General features: G+C 36.1%; 1 protein-coding gene across 1 annotated transcript; it reads left to right on the top strand.

Annotated features, from left to right (window-relative positions):
- Positions 1–325: 325 nt before the first annotated feature.
- LOC144342001 (uncharacterized) lies at positions 326–5,110 on the top strand. The gene is made up of 4 exons (XM_085502840.1): positions 326–352; positions 652–703; positions 3,736–4,882; positions 5,056–5,110. The coding sequence occupies exons 1-4, from the start codon at positions 326–328 to the stop codon at positions 5,108–5,110; spliced, it is 1,281 nt and encodes a 426-aa protein (XP_085358966.1).
- The last annotated feature ends 11,490 nt before the right edge of the window (positions 5,111–16,600 follow it).

Genomic DNA, 16,600 nt, shown 5'->3' with positions numbered 1-16,600 from the left:
TGCCGCATAACTTTTCCATATGTGTGATGAAACAATCAAAAAATCCAACACCTTGTTTACTCGGGAAGTCTCTCGTGCAAGTACTAACCACGCCCTATTGTGCTTTACCTTAGACATTAGTCGACCAACTAACAACTCAGATGAATGAAATTTGAAATTGAGCCGAATTGGCTGCTATTTCATGATTTGTAATGTTTTAAAATATATATATCGCTTGCACAAGTACATTCTTGAATTGACATATGACCTCTACACGCTTCCAGTAACACTACGCTAATTTAAAGGAAGTTTACGAAATATTTTCGACATTTTACAACTTTTAATTATGGGTCTTGTTAATATGATATCACAGGTAACGATTCCAAATGAGTCTACCAACTTTGCAATCGCTTTTCACAACTTTGTAAGCAGTTTGTCGTCGAATTTTCCTTTCGCTGTAGTGATAATCTGCTTATATATGAGGCATTTTCGAGATATTCATGACATTTACTAAGTATTTTCTAAATTTACCTGCGAGGTTTTCAATGACTTAGGTTAAATATATAAATAACTCCGCCAACATTTCACACTCTTCAGATTTTAACAGAAACGATCGGGGCAGACAAGATAATACTGCTAATATTCTGAATTAATTTTGTCCTGTTTATATAGGTTATTGTTGGTACAGTACCCTCGTCCTCTATGCTGGAAGAATTTTGGTTAGGTAAATATAATTCTAAAATACCAAACATCGCATTTAAGAGGTGATTTTAAAAGTGATGAAAATAAGTAATCAAACCGTTTGAGGGTTAGAAAAGTGAAAGGTGAAATGAAATAGAATAGATGTAGTCCATATATGCAAATTTGAAAATTGAGTGTGAATGAGATCACTATTTTTATTTGTCGACACTATTTTTCACTCAGGAACTTGATGTTCCCAGAAAGACCGCATTCTACACAACAATACCAGATGGCAAAAGATTAGGCTTTTTCACTTATGTCAGTGAGGAAAGAGTTCAAAGATGTTTCAGTTTATTACTCATCTGTTTTGAAGTGTCGATGCTCACAACTATTGGATATTGTATCTACAGTTTCACTAAAAGTTTGAATTTCAGTAAACACACTTATTCAGCTGCACATAAGTCAAGAACACTTCTTCATGCGATTGATACTACAACAAATATATGTGTGTTTTTTTATAAATTTTATACTCGAACTTACTTTATTAATGTTATTAATATTGAGGAATACATACTTGATTATGTGATTTGTTTATCGTTTGTTATGATTATTATACAATAGTGCAAAGTGCTTATCAGTGTACATACATTTGAAACGTGTTAGGAGCACTTGTTAATATTTGTGCTTTGCGTGAAAATACTTTTCAAAAGAGTTTCGATGACAAAAACGTGTTCAATACATATTTTTGGTGGAAACTCTTTTCAAAATGTGTTTCTAGTGAAATCACTTTTCTTAGAGTTGTGATAGTTAACACTTCATTGAAACATGTTTTTATCGTGATCATAACAACAATAAACAATACAATACATGTTCACGGCGCAAAAAAAATCACAAAATGTGTATCTAGTAGAAACACTTTTAAAAGTGTTGTGGTTATAAGCACTGTTTATACATGTTTCTAGTGGAAACACTTTTCAAAACGTGTTTTTAATGGAAACACTTTACATAATGTGCTATGTGAAAAAAAACATCTCTGAAAGGTTGCAATAAAAACAAGTAAAAGAAATTTGGAAGATATATTTGTATATATGACCTAAGTTGTTGGCATATGGAAACGCGCAGTTGTAAAGTGTTTTCATAATAAACACTTCTTGTAATTACGCAGATTATAAACACTTATACTTAATCTCTAGGTATGTGTGGTAGCGCCAGAAATAAACCCACGCACCTTATTTGTTTTCAATCAGCGTTTGTATATATATTACTGAATCAGTTTTACAATATTATTCCCCAAAAGAAAATATTAATGTAAAGGTCAGCTTTTTTATTCCATGAGAAAATCATGTTAAATGGTATCACGTGTTCCTATAAAGCCAAGATTGGAGGTTCCCGAGTTGTCAGGTTTCTGAGTTGTGTATTGGCGTTTCTGCCATATTTTACTTGCCAGGACTAGAGAAAATATGGTATATGAGTTGTAGATACAATTTTGTAAAAAAAATGTATAAATTCCGCCAATAACTTCTTTTTGAAGTTCTGAATGTTGTTTGCATTCAACAGAAAATAAGTGTTCTCACTCACAACTAGTGGTATGATTACGGGTCATTGTGTTTTAATGAGTCAGGCGTGGCACCCATTTACACATGCCGACGTGTGTGAATTGGTGTATCCCTAGTCTTGTATGTGATGTAAGTTTCTGAATGAAGTTCGACGACACTACCTATCCAATTCTTACATATGAAAATTATGATTCAGATGTTTTCCGCAAAATATTTAGTTGCTACTCAAAGTATTGAAATCAGTCGACGTTAAATGTTGCAAAATTGCAAGTTATGATGAGTTGTTGCATTTCCCGTGTTCCTACTTGGGTTCTGGTTACACGTCATTGGGAATGCTGTGACAGTATTCAACGACGAACATGGTGATAGTATGGGTACCTAGTTACTATTTGAACATTCAGGAGGAGGTTCACATGCCAGACAACACTTTCTCATGTCCGACACATGACAACATCATCTACAGTTCACAGCATTTTATTTCGTATAACAGGATTACATCGACACTTACAATTATATTACTCAAATAAATATTCATAAATAGTCACTCCTAAGATCTTTGCCCGGGTTGAACTTTCCCACAAGGTGTAGTCTTTTTACTAGGGTGATCAATTGTTGTTACCATTTACACAAGACAGATTTTCATCTCAACAAAAGATTACACATGGCTAAATGTACATCTCACTATCGGACTATACTGTCCATGATGTCATCAAGGCATGTACCGGATCCTGTATCAATAAGAGTTCCTTATATCCTCCTCATCCATAACTCTAATCGCAGCTTTTCACCTTCAGAATTTGAATTGAATCCTCGGGGGCGGAGCTACGTCACAGACGTTCCACGTTGCTAAGACGCGTGTTAAGCCACTATTTTGGTATTTGCCACTATTTTGGTACCCGCGAAAATTAAAACCAACGTCCTCTTGCTCTTTGTTATTATTTTTCTTCACAAGTCAATAAATCTCATAATTCTGAATAATTCTGGACAGTTTGTGTATAATTTGGAGTAATTTGTTATGTTTAATTTAAGTTTTCTTTACTTGCGCATCTTTTCAGACCGAATTGTCATCTTTTTGACGCAGACACAGTGACGCTAACTTAGGGGGTATTACAATCGGCTGTCCTAACAGCCATATCGCGGAGCTCAATTCAACTGTCGTACTTTTAAAAATCAATTGCATAGCATATCCGTCGCCGATTGTGTAATGTATTGGGTTTGCCTAGGCGTATTGCATGCTGGGTACAGCCTCGTTGCGAGTTTTGGTAAATAAAGTCTCCTTCCGTGTAACGATTCAATTCTGATTTGAGTCCTCTAATTTATAGCAGTAAGAGCGACGATCTGGTATATTACAGAACCTAAGAGTAATATACTACACTGGCGACGAGGATACTCCACAAAGACGAAAATAGTGAGGTAAATATGGAGAAAAACGCTATACCGAATTTTGAATGCTACGCCGAACCTTCTACGTTGGGGCCTCGCTAGTCAAGATGGTTGACGTCATTTCAACTGTACGCAGATGGGAAAGGGCTAATTGTGAATGAGGACACAGAAAACGCTGTAAAACAGAGGCGACGGGCATTACTGTTACATTCGGCAGGACCTGATGTACAGGACATATTTTCTACATTACCGTTAACAGGGGAAGTAACTGATTATGATGCCGCCGTCACAGCGCTAAATACCTATTTTGTACCCCAAGTAAACCCAGCGTTCGTCAGACAGACTTTCCACCAGATTGCACAGAAACAAGGTGAGACGGTACAACAATTCGTTACTCGTTTGCGGAAAGCAGCCCGAGATTGTAATTTTGCTGCTGACAACGATAATCAAATCAGAGACGCTGTGCTGAATAAATGCACTTCTGATTATGTACGCCGAAAACTGTTGGAGGAAGGTCAGGGGTTAAACTTAGCACGCACACTCGTAATAGCAGATCAATGTGAGAAAGTTGAAGCTCAGATGACAGCGCTCAGCACAGCCAGAGGAGGAGAAGTAACCGTGAACAGGGTTATGGAAAAACCATGGAAAAAGCCAACATGCGGAAAAAGGGATAAAGGCCACAGCAAATTCAAGGATAATTCGGACAGATCTTGCTACAGGTGTGGGAAAGTTGGACACTATGGAAGGGATGCAAATTGCCCTGCAAAAGGTCAAACATGCCGAAAATGCAAAGGGAGGGATCACTTTGCCAGGGTGTGTAAATCGAAAAGAGATAAACCACATGTAAATCAAATTGAGGAGGTACAAAATGACCCCTCAAATGAATATGCGTTTACTATATTAGGCAGTGATAGATCAAATATGCTTGTAATTTGTGTTGGTGGTGTTAGTTTAAAAATGATGGTAGATTCTGGTGCCACCAGCAATATTATTGATGAAGCGACATGGGAGACATTGAAATCAAGCAATATAAAGTGTAAGTCTTATGCTGCCCCCCAAGGAAAGAAACTGTACACATATGGGTCTAGTAGTTCACTATCTGTGAAGGGTAGTTTCACATGTAATACCAGTGTAGGAGATTCAAGTGTCCAAGCTGAGTTTCTAGTCATAAGAGGAAAGGGCATACCATTGCTTGGAAGACAGACAGCTATGAAACTGGGTGTCTTAAAGATAGGCATTGATGTAGCAGTGGTAACAGATGTGGTCGCTGAATTAAAACACCAGTACCCTGATGTATACATTGGGGTTGGAAAGCTCAAAACAAAACAAGTAACATTGCACATAGATACTTCTGTTAAACCAGTGGCACAGCCATTTCGGCGAACTGCATTTAATATGAGAGATAAGGTAGAGGCCAAATTGAAAGAACTGCTTGAATTCGATATTATCGAGCCAGTGAATGGGCCAACACCGTGGTTAAATCCAGTAGTCATAGTTCCAAAGCCAGGTAAAGGTGATATTCGCTTGTGTTTAGATATGCGGATTGCAAATGAGGCTATTATCCGAGGCCGACACCCGATTCCAATGGTGGATGAGCTCCTACAAAATATGAATGGTTCGAAGATATTTTCTAAATTAGATTTGAAATGGGGCTATCATCAGTTGGAGTTGACTCCAGAATCTCGTGAAATCACTACGTTTGCTACACATGCAGGACTGTTTAGATATAAGCGATTGTTATTTGGCGTGTCATCAGCCAGTGAGCAGTATCAACATGAAATAGCAACTGCACTAGCTGGTATTGACGGTGTGCAGAACATATCTGATGATATAATAATATACGCTGCGGACCAAGAAAGCCATGACAAGCAATTACGTGATACTGTGAAGCGATTACATGAATGTGGGCTTACGTTGAATCCTGACAAATGTTATTATAACATGGATAAGTTAGTATTCATGGGCATGCTACTTTCAGAAAAGGGCATAGGTCCTACAGAGGATAGAGTTAAAGTTGTTATGAATGCAAGAGAGCCAGAGAACATTGCAGAACTACGTAGCTTTATGGGATTGGTCACGTATAGTTCCCGTTTCATGCCGCAGTTTGCAACACTAGGTGAGCCTTTAAGAAAACTTACCAGAAAAGACACACCATTTAAATTTGGTACTGAACAGAAATCTGCATTTCGTGCTTTGAAAGAAAGTCTAGCCAGGGCATGCACACTTGCTTATTTTGCTAAGGATGCACAAACAAAGGTGATAGCGGATGCTAGCCCAGTCGGGCTGGGAGCGGTACTGGTGCAAGAACAAGCAGGTGAACTGGTACCAGTGTGCTATGCTAGCCGTAGCTTGACAGATTGTGAACGCAGATATTCCCAGACTGAACGAGAAGCATTGGGATTGGTATGGGCATGTGAAAGATTCCATGCATACATATATGGCATGAACTTTGACCTTGTAACTGATCACCGTCCACTAGAAACGATATATGGTCCCAGATCTAAGCCATGTGCTCGAATAGAAAGATGGGTGCTTCGTTTGCAACCTTATGATTTCAGAGTAGTTTATATTCCGGGACACAAGAACATAGCTGACCCTTTATCACGGCTACTGGATAGCGATGAAAACAGTAATGCACATCAACATGGTGCTGAAGAGTACGTACGATTTGTAGTCGTTAACGCGACACCCAAAGCACTGACCACACAAGAAGTGGAAGAGGCATCCTCCACTGATGACGAGCTGACAGAGTTGAGGGAGGCGATTCAAACTGGGAGGTTTGAGAAATGTAAACAATTTGCACCGATAGCTGGTGAACTGTGTATAATTGGAAAGCTTGTACTCAGGGGCACTCGTATTGTGATGCCAAACACTTTAAGACCTCGAACATTAGCTTTAGCCCATGAGGGACATCTGGGAGTTGTTGGAACAAAACAAAATCTCAGAAGTAAAGTATGGTGGCCTGCTATGGACAAGGCAGCAGAGAAGTATTGTAGGGCGTGTCATGGTTGTCAATTAGTAGCACGTCCAGATCCGCCAGAACCACTGAGACCTACACAGCTCCCTGATGGGCCATGGCAGGATATTGCGATTGACTTGCTTGGGCCATTTCCAAGTGGACATTCTATATTAGTCGTAGTAGACTACTACAGCCGCTATTATGAATATGATATTTTGACTTCGACTGTAACAGAGAAACTGATTGACAGCCTGGAAGAGATCTTCAGTCGACATGGACTTCCCAAAACAATCAAATCAGACAATGGTCCACAGTTTAGGTCCGATGAATTTCGAGAGTACTGTGAACACAATGGAGTTGTGCATCAAAAAGTAACTGCAAGATGGGCCCAGGCAAATGGAGAAGTTGAGCGCCAAAATAAATCACTGATGAAGAGAATCTGCATTGCACAAGCAGAAGGGTTGAACTGGAGAAAAGAACTCCGGAGATATGTAACTAAATACAGAGGTATTAACCATGCTACCACAGGCAGAAGCCCTGCTGAACTTTTGTTTAATCGTAAGATCAGAGGCAAATTGCCAGATTTCAACATGGATGATCATAATGATTTGGAAGTCCGCGATAAAGATGCTGAGCAGAAGGGCAGAGCCAAATTGTATGCTGATGATCGTCGAAATGCCCAATATTCAAATGTTGAAGTTGGGGATAAAGTTCTACTCAAACAGGAGAAAGTCAACAAGTTCTCAACCCCATTCAACAAAGTACCTCATACAATTGTCAGTAAATCGGGCAATAGTGTTATTGTTGAGTCACCCTGTGGTGTTCAGTATTCCAGAAATACCACACACGTTAGAAAATATATATCAGATGAACCCAGTGGAAATGGGAAGAGGGTGAGTGATACCCCAGCAGAGCCACAATTAGAGATATTGAGGTTTCCTTGTGATAGCAAGCCGTCACTAGATTCTATACCTGGTGAACAAACAACAGATTCAGTCACACAATCTTCATTACCACAATCAGACGTCAGAAAATCAGAAAGGCTGAAGAAAACACCATCAAAGTTTACCGATTTCATCATGAACTGATAGCAAAGCAATATTTAGTTCGATGAACACTGTGATACAATATTTTACTGTTTTGAAATTTATTTGAACGTTGATGTTATGTTTCTGTTATTTTCTGTACTTTATGTAACAAAACATGTGAACTGGTTTCAAACATATCGTTAAGCCAAACATAGTACATATGTGTTTTTCATTCAAGAAAGGGAGGGATGTAATGTATTGGGTTTGCCTAGGCGTATTGCATGCTGGGTACAGCCTCGTTGCGAGTTTTGGTAAATAAAGTCTCCTTCCGTGTAACGATTCAATTCTGATTTGAGTCCTCTAATTTATAGCAGTAAGAGCGACGATCTGGTATATTACAGAACCTAAGAGTAATATACTACAGATTGAAATGGTGTTAGTGCATCGAAACTGTTCGGCGAAGCTGCTAGGTAAGTATATGACGATTCAATACTAATATTGATATTTACTAGCTAGCTATCGCACTATGACTTGTTTAGTGTGCCTGCTCAGACTGCTGCGGCGTCTCGAGTCGTCCATTTGATTCTATCATCATCATCATGTTGTGTTCAATTCCAATTTCGAATGTGCATCGATTTCTCAAAACAGTAATTTATAGACATGTATATAGTTCATCTGATCCAGAAAGTGATAGTTTAAACTTCATGTACATGTCCAGCTTGAATTTAAATAATCTATATGCGGACGTTGAGCAGGCGGACAACAACAGAGCCACCGAGCGATATGCTATTTTTCCGTTTTGTGTTTCTTCCATTTGAGATGCATTTCTGTAAAATATTCCGTATATGATGACAGAATTCGCTGGTGTTGTCAAGTTGTAGCATCCATTCTGGAAATTTTTATATTTTAGCAGCTATTTATTTTCTTGAAATTAAAATGTTTTAATACGCAAGATTTAAGTAATTAATGAGGTCTTGATATTAGTAATTTATACCCATAACCTGAATGATATTCTTGTATAAAACATGTCAGTCACTTTCTTATTTTATCATATTTTTTCTCTATAACATGACGAGATAGAACAATTTGTATAATATATTATACTCTTGCGTAAATGACAAAGGTGTGTCAATAGTCAATAAAACAGCTAGCTGCGGTTCCGTAGCTCTTTGGTGCGATCTACAATCGAATTTCGCCCTAACAATTTCATTTGGACGTCTTTTTTTTAATTTTGTAGTTGTACGTCGAACATAGAGCTACGGGATCTATCACAGTTTAATAACAGAAATCTGGCATACATAAATTAAATCGCTTTTGCTTTCGATTACTATGGTGTGACGTACCTTTATTGTGAATTGATTGCTGGATGAATAACATACAAACTTTTGTTTGCAATTTGTGTTTATAAATAAGCAATAATTTGTGATATTTTACAATTACCGCGGAAACCAAGCAAATTACGAGAAAACGGCAGCCATTGACATCCCACACTCCCTAGCACAGAATAAATGTAATCTCGTTTGGCGGTCATGTGATACAGTGGTGGAAGAATAAAACTCACTCTTCCCGTTATTCTAATTGTTCCAAGAAAGCAATCACATACAGTATTTATAATTGTATGATTTTTGTTTAATAATAGAAACTAGTTGCATAAACGCAATTTATCTACTGATTTCGGTCACGTGGTACAAAATTATAGGTCTCGCGTAATTTGCTATAAACTCTGGAATACAAAATGGCGTCTTTCGTCTTGTTATTTTTCTGCGACTCGGTGTACAGTAAATAAAGTCAATTATTTATGACCACCGTCATCATTTCACAGCGCAAATAGGTTCTGGTCATTGTTTGGAAGTAAATAAACATAGTGAGTACTTTCGAAGGTCTTAAAATGTGATTTTCGCGACGACCAAATTTGGCATGTGGATTTTAACCGGGCCGGCCAGAGTCAGTCACGTAAATAATGCGGTCGGCAACATAGGGCTATGATTCCACAGCTATAAAACAGCCTAGGCAATACTATAGTCATTTAGAAAAGACATACAATTTGTTATTAATCTCATTATACACTTGTTATTAATCTCACTAATAACAACCATTCATGGTTATTTTTGTATTACATTTTAATTTGTTTAGTAAGTTTTACATTACAAAAACCATCTTTATTATTGCTGCATTGTGGATATAAATGTAGCTCCAGAATGTGAGTAACCACTTGGAATTCCTACTGAATTTTGGGACGCCATGAATTCACAGAAATGCTTTCTTAATTTCATTTCCAAATACTTGCTGTGATAGATGAATGTTTAAACAATCATTTATACATGTTCCATAAGTGAATAAATAATATTACTAAAAAAATCCTTTGAAAATCAAAAGTTTACCATTCAATCTATTTGTATCTAACAACGTTGTCCTGACTCACTGCACTAATGATCAATGGGATAATGGCTTCCTATAGAGAAGAAATGTGTTAACTCAATATTGGATTTTGCAAAGAATTGTGGAATTGAAAATTGAACTGAACAATATAACCATAAAATTTTTAAAAATAACTTGCACGTTGCTTGAAAACAGGAGAGGTAAAAAGCTTATTTTAACAGAGGGCTCTATGGAAAAGATGTGAGCCCCCCAAATGCCATCTACAGTTCAATTTTCTATCTCACAACTTTTTGCAAAATCAAATATGGAGTTAACACAGTTCTTCCCTATACATGTATATAACACATTTCTTCCCTATACATGTGCATGTATAACTAAAACTGGATATTATGAATCACTGTCTTAACTATGAAACAAATAATAAGGTATAATTATTCCCTTAGAACCTAACCTGACTCACTGCACTAACAACCAATAAGACATTTGTTACTCATAATTAGGACTAGGTATTATTATTATTTTTAATGCCAGGCAACAGTTCCGGACATTAAATTCCACTGTTGACTCTCCTGACTTTTTTTATGTGCAAATTGCAAGTGCTGACACATAGTGCATTTTTGCCACAGAAGTCATATTCAAGTTTGGGACTACATGACAGGACTGTGCGGCCATTTTCCCATCAAATGGCAATTTAATGCACTATCCGACCTTAATCAAAGTTCCCCCAAAGTCGCATTCGTTAGTGAATAAATCTTGGCCAGTGGAATTGGGCTTTCCGTGTTCAGCCTTAGTAGGATTTGAACTTGGGTCTACAAATCATGAGTCTGATGCGACAACCACTACGGTATACTACCAGTGACCGATAGGACTAGGTATTATTACCTGGTAATCAAAGACGACCTGACCCGACTCACTGCACTAACTATAAAACTAATAATAAGGTATTATTATTCCCCTAGAACCTAACCTGACTCACTGCACTAACAACAAATTGGACATTTTTACCTACATGTATAACAACAGTGTTCTCTCCACACCTCTAAAGCGTAATGGTACAGTGATGTGACCCTGTGAGATGTTCTTTCAAGGGTGTGGTCCCTCTAAATCCAAATCAAATACTAGAATATTAATAATTTGCCCATTGCACGTAACAGCAACAATGTGACAAAACAAGTCTCACAAATCACAAATACTGCACATGTCCGGAAAATATACTGATTTGGTACACTGCTGTTATTTGCAGTTTGTACTTTAATTAAAAAAAAACAAGTGAAATTAGGTCCCATTGAAAATAAAACTGTACATAAATCGAAGCAAAAATTATTCAACTGCAGGCATCGCCAAAGAAAAAAAACTGACTGGCAACACTGTTGTTTGGAGGTGTCAATCTGCCCAACGATTGTGTGTCTCGGCTACGCTAGTGGCTCATGCTTTGCCAAATTTTGCCGAATGGCGAGTTGAGTTTTAAGTTGATTTGCCATTACTAAAAACAAAAAAAAAGTTGATTTGCCAAATAATATATTTTATAGCCAAAATTGACCATATTTTAGGAAAGTAATGATTATTTGAATGTATAAACCATCTTTATAGTAATGTTCTTGAATGTATAATAAAGAAAAATGAACGACTTTTACCATAATATTTTTTCTGATAGTTAGTCGATTTTTCTAGGATAGTTGACGTCGCCATGTCTACAACAGAGCTGGTATTATGTTACTGTATTTTGCCGATCATGTATTAAAAAACTCTTGAAAATATGATACATCAGGGCAAAATGTAAGATAAAATTGGAAACTTTGGTCTGACCTTTTGCATCACTTCCTGTTGAAACACCAACAAAGTCGTATGTTATCGCATGACTTTGTGGACATTTTTTTTTATCATCCCCAGTTCTTTCTAAGATTAAAACATTAACTCGAGACACATGTTAGATCAAAAGAAATACCTGGATTGCCAGTCTGTTTATTAGTGGTTCTAAGATAATCGCCAATGAATCATTTTCAGGAATTTTTTTAAACAAGAAACAGGGGTGCATCGCCCTCATGCCATGGCCATGTGCCCCTTACCCTAGGGGGCAGATTTTCTGGCAACCACAAAATTCTGAATGACAAGGGATCACAAGTGGCTTCAGTCTTCAACTTTGACCTGTCTGACAGAAATTTTGGCCCAAAGGAAGCCAGAGAATGCTCCACACCCTGATAGGGAAAACCCCATCTCCCCTACTTGATGGTGCCGCTGAATTGCAGTGCTCCCTCTTGCAGTTTTTTTAGCTCCGCTGTCGAATTTGTCGAGCGGAGCTTATCATATGAGTGATTGTCCGTCGTCGTCGTCGTCCGTGTCAATGTTTTACTTTTTCGACTTCTTCTTGAAAACTACAAGCCTGAATGCTTTGATACTTGGTGTATATGTACCTTGGGTAGACCTCTCTTAGGTTTGTTCATTTCATGTTGATATCTTCAATTCTCTAATTTTGGTGAATATTTTTGTCATTTTTGGTAAAAAGTGATATTTTCGACTTCTTGTTAAAAACCGCAAGTGCAATTGCTTTGATATTACATATATAGGTACTACATGTGGACCTCTCTCAGATTTGTTCATTTTGTAATGATATCTTTAATTCTCTAATTTTGGTGAATATTTTTGTCATTTTTGGTAAAAAGTGATATTTTCGACTTCTTGTTAAAAACCGCAAGTGCAATTGCTTTGATATTATATATATAGGTACTACATGTGAACCTCTCTCAGAATTGTTCATTTTGTAATGATATCTTTCTCTAATTTTGGTGAATATTTTTATCATTTTTGGTAAAAAGTGATATTTTCGACTTCTTGTTAAAAACCGCAAGTCCAATTGCTTTGATACTACATATATAGGTACTACATGTAGACCTCTCTCAGATTTGTTCATTTTGTGATGATATCTTCAATTCTCTAATTTTGGTGAATATTTTTGTAATTTTTGGTAAAAAGTGATATTTTCGACTTCTTGTTAAAAACCAATAGTTCAATTGCTTTGATATTACATATTTAGATACTACATGTAGACCTTTCTCAGATTTGTTCATTTCGTGATGATATCTTGGATTCTATAATTTTGGTGAATATTTTTGTCATATTTGGTAAAAAGTGATATTTTCGACTTCTTGTTAAAAACCAAAAGTTCAATTGCTTTGATATTACATATATAGATACTACATGTAGACCTTTCTCAGATTTGTTCATTTCGTGATGATATCTTCAATTCTCTAATTTTGGTGAATATTTTAGTCATTTTTGGTAGAAAGTGATATTTTCGACTTCTTGTTAAAAACTGTAAGTCCGATTGCTTTGATACTATACATATTGTTCATTTTCTGATGATGTCTTCAGTTCTTTAATTGAAATGTGTATTTCTAACAGCGGAGCTATCTCAGCCGATAGGCTGCTTGTTCAAGAAAAAACCCTGATTTTAATTAACAAAACATTCTAAATTTGTTCAATGCAAGAATGTTACGGTTTAGCGGACAAAGTTAGGGTAATCATAGCATTACACATAAGGTATAGATCAATGAAAAATCGTTGACTTTAGTTTGAAATTTTGTCATTATTGATTTATTATTTTCATCCTATTTTGATAACTCGCAATCTCACAACAAAAAAATGTTTGCCCTAATGTCTCATGAACAGACAGTGACATGGGCACTAAAACTGACTGTACTTGTTGACACGAAATAATGATAAACAGTTATCTCCATGGATAACAATATATTTACTGACTGGCTATAACATATTAACTATTTCTATTGCTTTTTAGCTCCGCTGTCGACAAAGTCGACACAGCTTGGCATTAGTGGAATGGTGCATAGCAGACTGTCAAAACCTCAAATTCTCTAATTTTGGTGAATATTTTTGTCATTTTTGGTAAAAAGTGATATTTTCGACTTCTTGTTAAAAACCGCTATTTCGATTGCTTTGATATTACATATATAGGTACTATATGTGGATCTCTCTCAGATTTGTTCATTTCATAATGATATCTTAAATTCTCTAATTTTGGTGAATATTTTTGGTAAAAAGTGATATTTTTGACTTCTTGTTAAAAACCGCAAGTCCAATTGCTTTGATATTACATATATAGGTACTACACCTGGACCTCTCTCAGATTTGTTCATTTTGTGATGATATCTTTAATTCTCTAGTTTTGATGAATATTTTTGTAGTTTTTGGTAAAAAGTGATATTTTCGACTTCTTGTTGAAAACAGCAAGTCTGATTGCTTTGCTATTATATATATATAAGTACTACATATGGACCTCTCTCAGATTTGTTCATTTTGTGATGATATCTTTAATTTTCTGATTTTAGTCAATATTTTTGTAATTTTTGATAAAAGGTGATATTTTCGACTTCTTGTTAAAAACCGCAAGTCTGATTGCTTTGATACTATACATATATGTACCTCAGGTAAACCTCCCTCAGATTTGTTCATTTCATGATGATATCTTCAATTATCTAATTTTGATGAATATTTTTGTCATTTTTAGTAAAAAGTGATATTTTTGAATTCTTGTTGAAACAGCAAGTCCGATTGCTATACATACCATACATATTGTTCATTTTCTTATATGATATCCTCTGTTCTTTAATTGAAATGTGCCTTGCTAACAGCGGAGCTATCTCAGCTGATAGGCTGCTTGTTTTGCTGTTCTATTTCAAACTTTATTTGACTTGATAAATACATAAAAGACAATGGAGTAAAATGATATAAAATATCAGACTGTCTCGTCTTTAATTAATTGTAGATAGATTGTTAACTAATTTTATACTAACACAGTTATTGTATCACAATATTCAATGGGAAAATTATGCAAATTAGATACAGTGTTTGACTTGGGGTCTGGGGAGAACACTGAACTTGGACTGGATTTTTTTAATCCTGAGGCCCTGACCTGAATCACTGCACTAACAAGCAATGAGACATTTGTTATCTATAACTAGAACTGGGTTTTACATGTATTAATCCTGAGGCCATGGCCATAATCATTGCACTGATGACCAATGGGACACATAACTAGAACTGGGTATATTAGTTTCAGAGGACCTGACTTGACTCAGTGCACTAACTACCAATGGGTCATTTGTTATCTATAACCAGGACTGGGTATTATTATTCCCAGAGAACCTGACCTAAGTCACTGCACTAACTAGCAATGAAACTTTTGTTACTTATAACTAATACTGGGTATTATTATTCCCAGAGGACCTGACCTAACTCACTGTACTAACTAGCAATGGAACTTTTGTTACCTATATCTATGACTGGGCATTATTATACCCAGGGAATCTGACCTAACTCACTGCATTAACTAGCATTGGGACTTTTGTTACCTATATCTAGGATCAGGCATTATTATACACAGGGAACCTGACCTAACTCACTGCACTAACTAGCAATGGGACTTTTGTTACCTATATCTAGGACTAGGCATTATTATACCCAGGGAACCTGACCTAACTCACTGCACTAACTAGCAATGGGACCTTTGTTACCTATATCTAGGACTGGACATTATTATACCCAGGGAACCTAACCTGACTCACTGCACTAACTTCATGTACAAATCAGACTTTTGTTACTTATACTAATACTGGGTATTATTAATCCCTGGGGCTCTGTTCTGGCATTTGTTAATGAGGACTGGGTTTCATTAATCCCAGAGAACCTGACCTAACTCACTGCACTAATGACCAATGAGTCATTTGTTACCTATAATTAGGACTGGGTACTACCGGTATTAATATTAATTCCCTGACCTGACTCACTACACTAACTACTAATGGAAGACTTGTTACCGATAACCCTCAGGCCCTGTACTGGGATAAATTAGCATAACATACAAGCTTTGTATTTTGATAGATATTTAAACAATTTTTTTTTTATTATTGTAGGAAACTTGGAAATATTATACAGAGAAATGAAAGAATATGGTATCAATGGCTTCAGTACCTGTAACAATGATTTATGACTTTTTAGTAATTGTATTTGTATACCACTTTTTCAGTTTTCTGATTATTTCATGACTGTATGGTGTATTTTGTTATAACATGATGATAATAACAAAAATATTATAAAACTGTATTACAAAGGTACCATACAGTATAACAACAAGAATTAAAGTGTGATTATAAATTTATACTTAATTTAAAAATAACGTTTCTCTTCTGGACCCTTGTCAGTGTTGGTCACTTTGTAGTAAAGCATGTGATCATGTCAGCATTATGCATATTGTCAACAATTATAATATTTGAACTCTCAATATTTTCCAAATGAGTGAGATGATAAGTAAGATGGTGCATTGTTTATTTTCAAGCATGCTATATATTACATTGCTCAGTACTATGGAAAATTCTATAATATTTGAAATTGCAGTGTTAGATTCTTTAATTGGGCAAATAATATAGTTTGTACACCTACATTTGTATGAGACAAAAATATATTATTTCTGCTTCTTGCAATACCACATTGTGTTGTGTTTATATTCTACAAAATGTTTGCTTTAAAAATTTAAACTTGATTGAAGCATAAAGCTTTGATCTCTATGATTTATGTCTAATAATTTAAAAACAACTGTTCATGTGTAGCACAAATTAGGGGCT

The sequence above is a fragment of the Saccoglossus kowalevskii genome, chromosome 8, assembly GCF_978046115.1.
Source record: "Saccoglossus kowalevskii chromosome 8, keSacKowa6.1, whole genome shotgun sequence".
Classification (NCBI taxonomy): domain Eukaryota; kingdom Metazoa; phylum Hemichordata; class Enteropneusta; family Harrimaniidae; genus Saccoglossus; species Saccoglossus kowalevskii.
The sequence above is the reverse complement of the archived record's forward strand: the minus strand, read 5'-3'. Positions and strand labels throughout refer to the sequence as shown.

Coding starts and splice junctions, on each gene's coding strand:
- LOC144342001 (XM_085502840.1), top strand. CDS start 326: ATGGGTCTTGTTAATATGATATCACAG. Junction 704..3,735: donor GCTGGAAGAATTTTGGTTAG/GTAAATATAATT, acceptor AACTGTACGCAG/ATGGGAAAGGGCTAATTGTG. Junction 4,883..5,055: donor GTCGCTGAATTAAAACACCA/GTACCCTGATGT, acceptor TTATCGAGCCAG/TGAATGGGCCAACACCGTGG.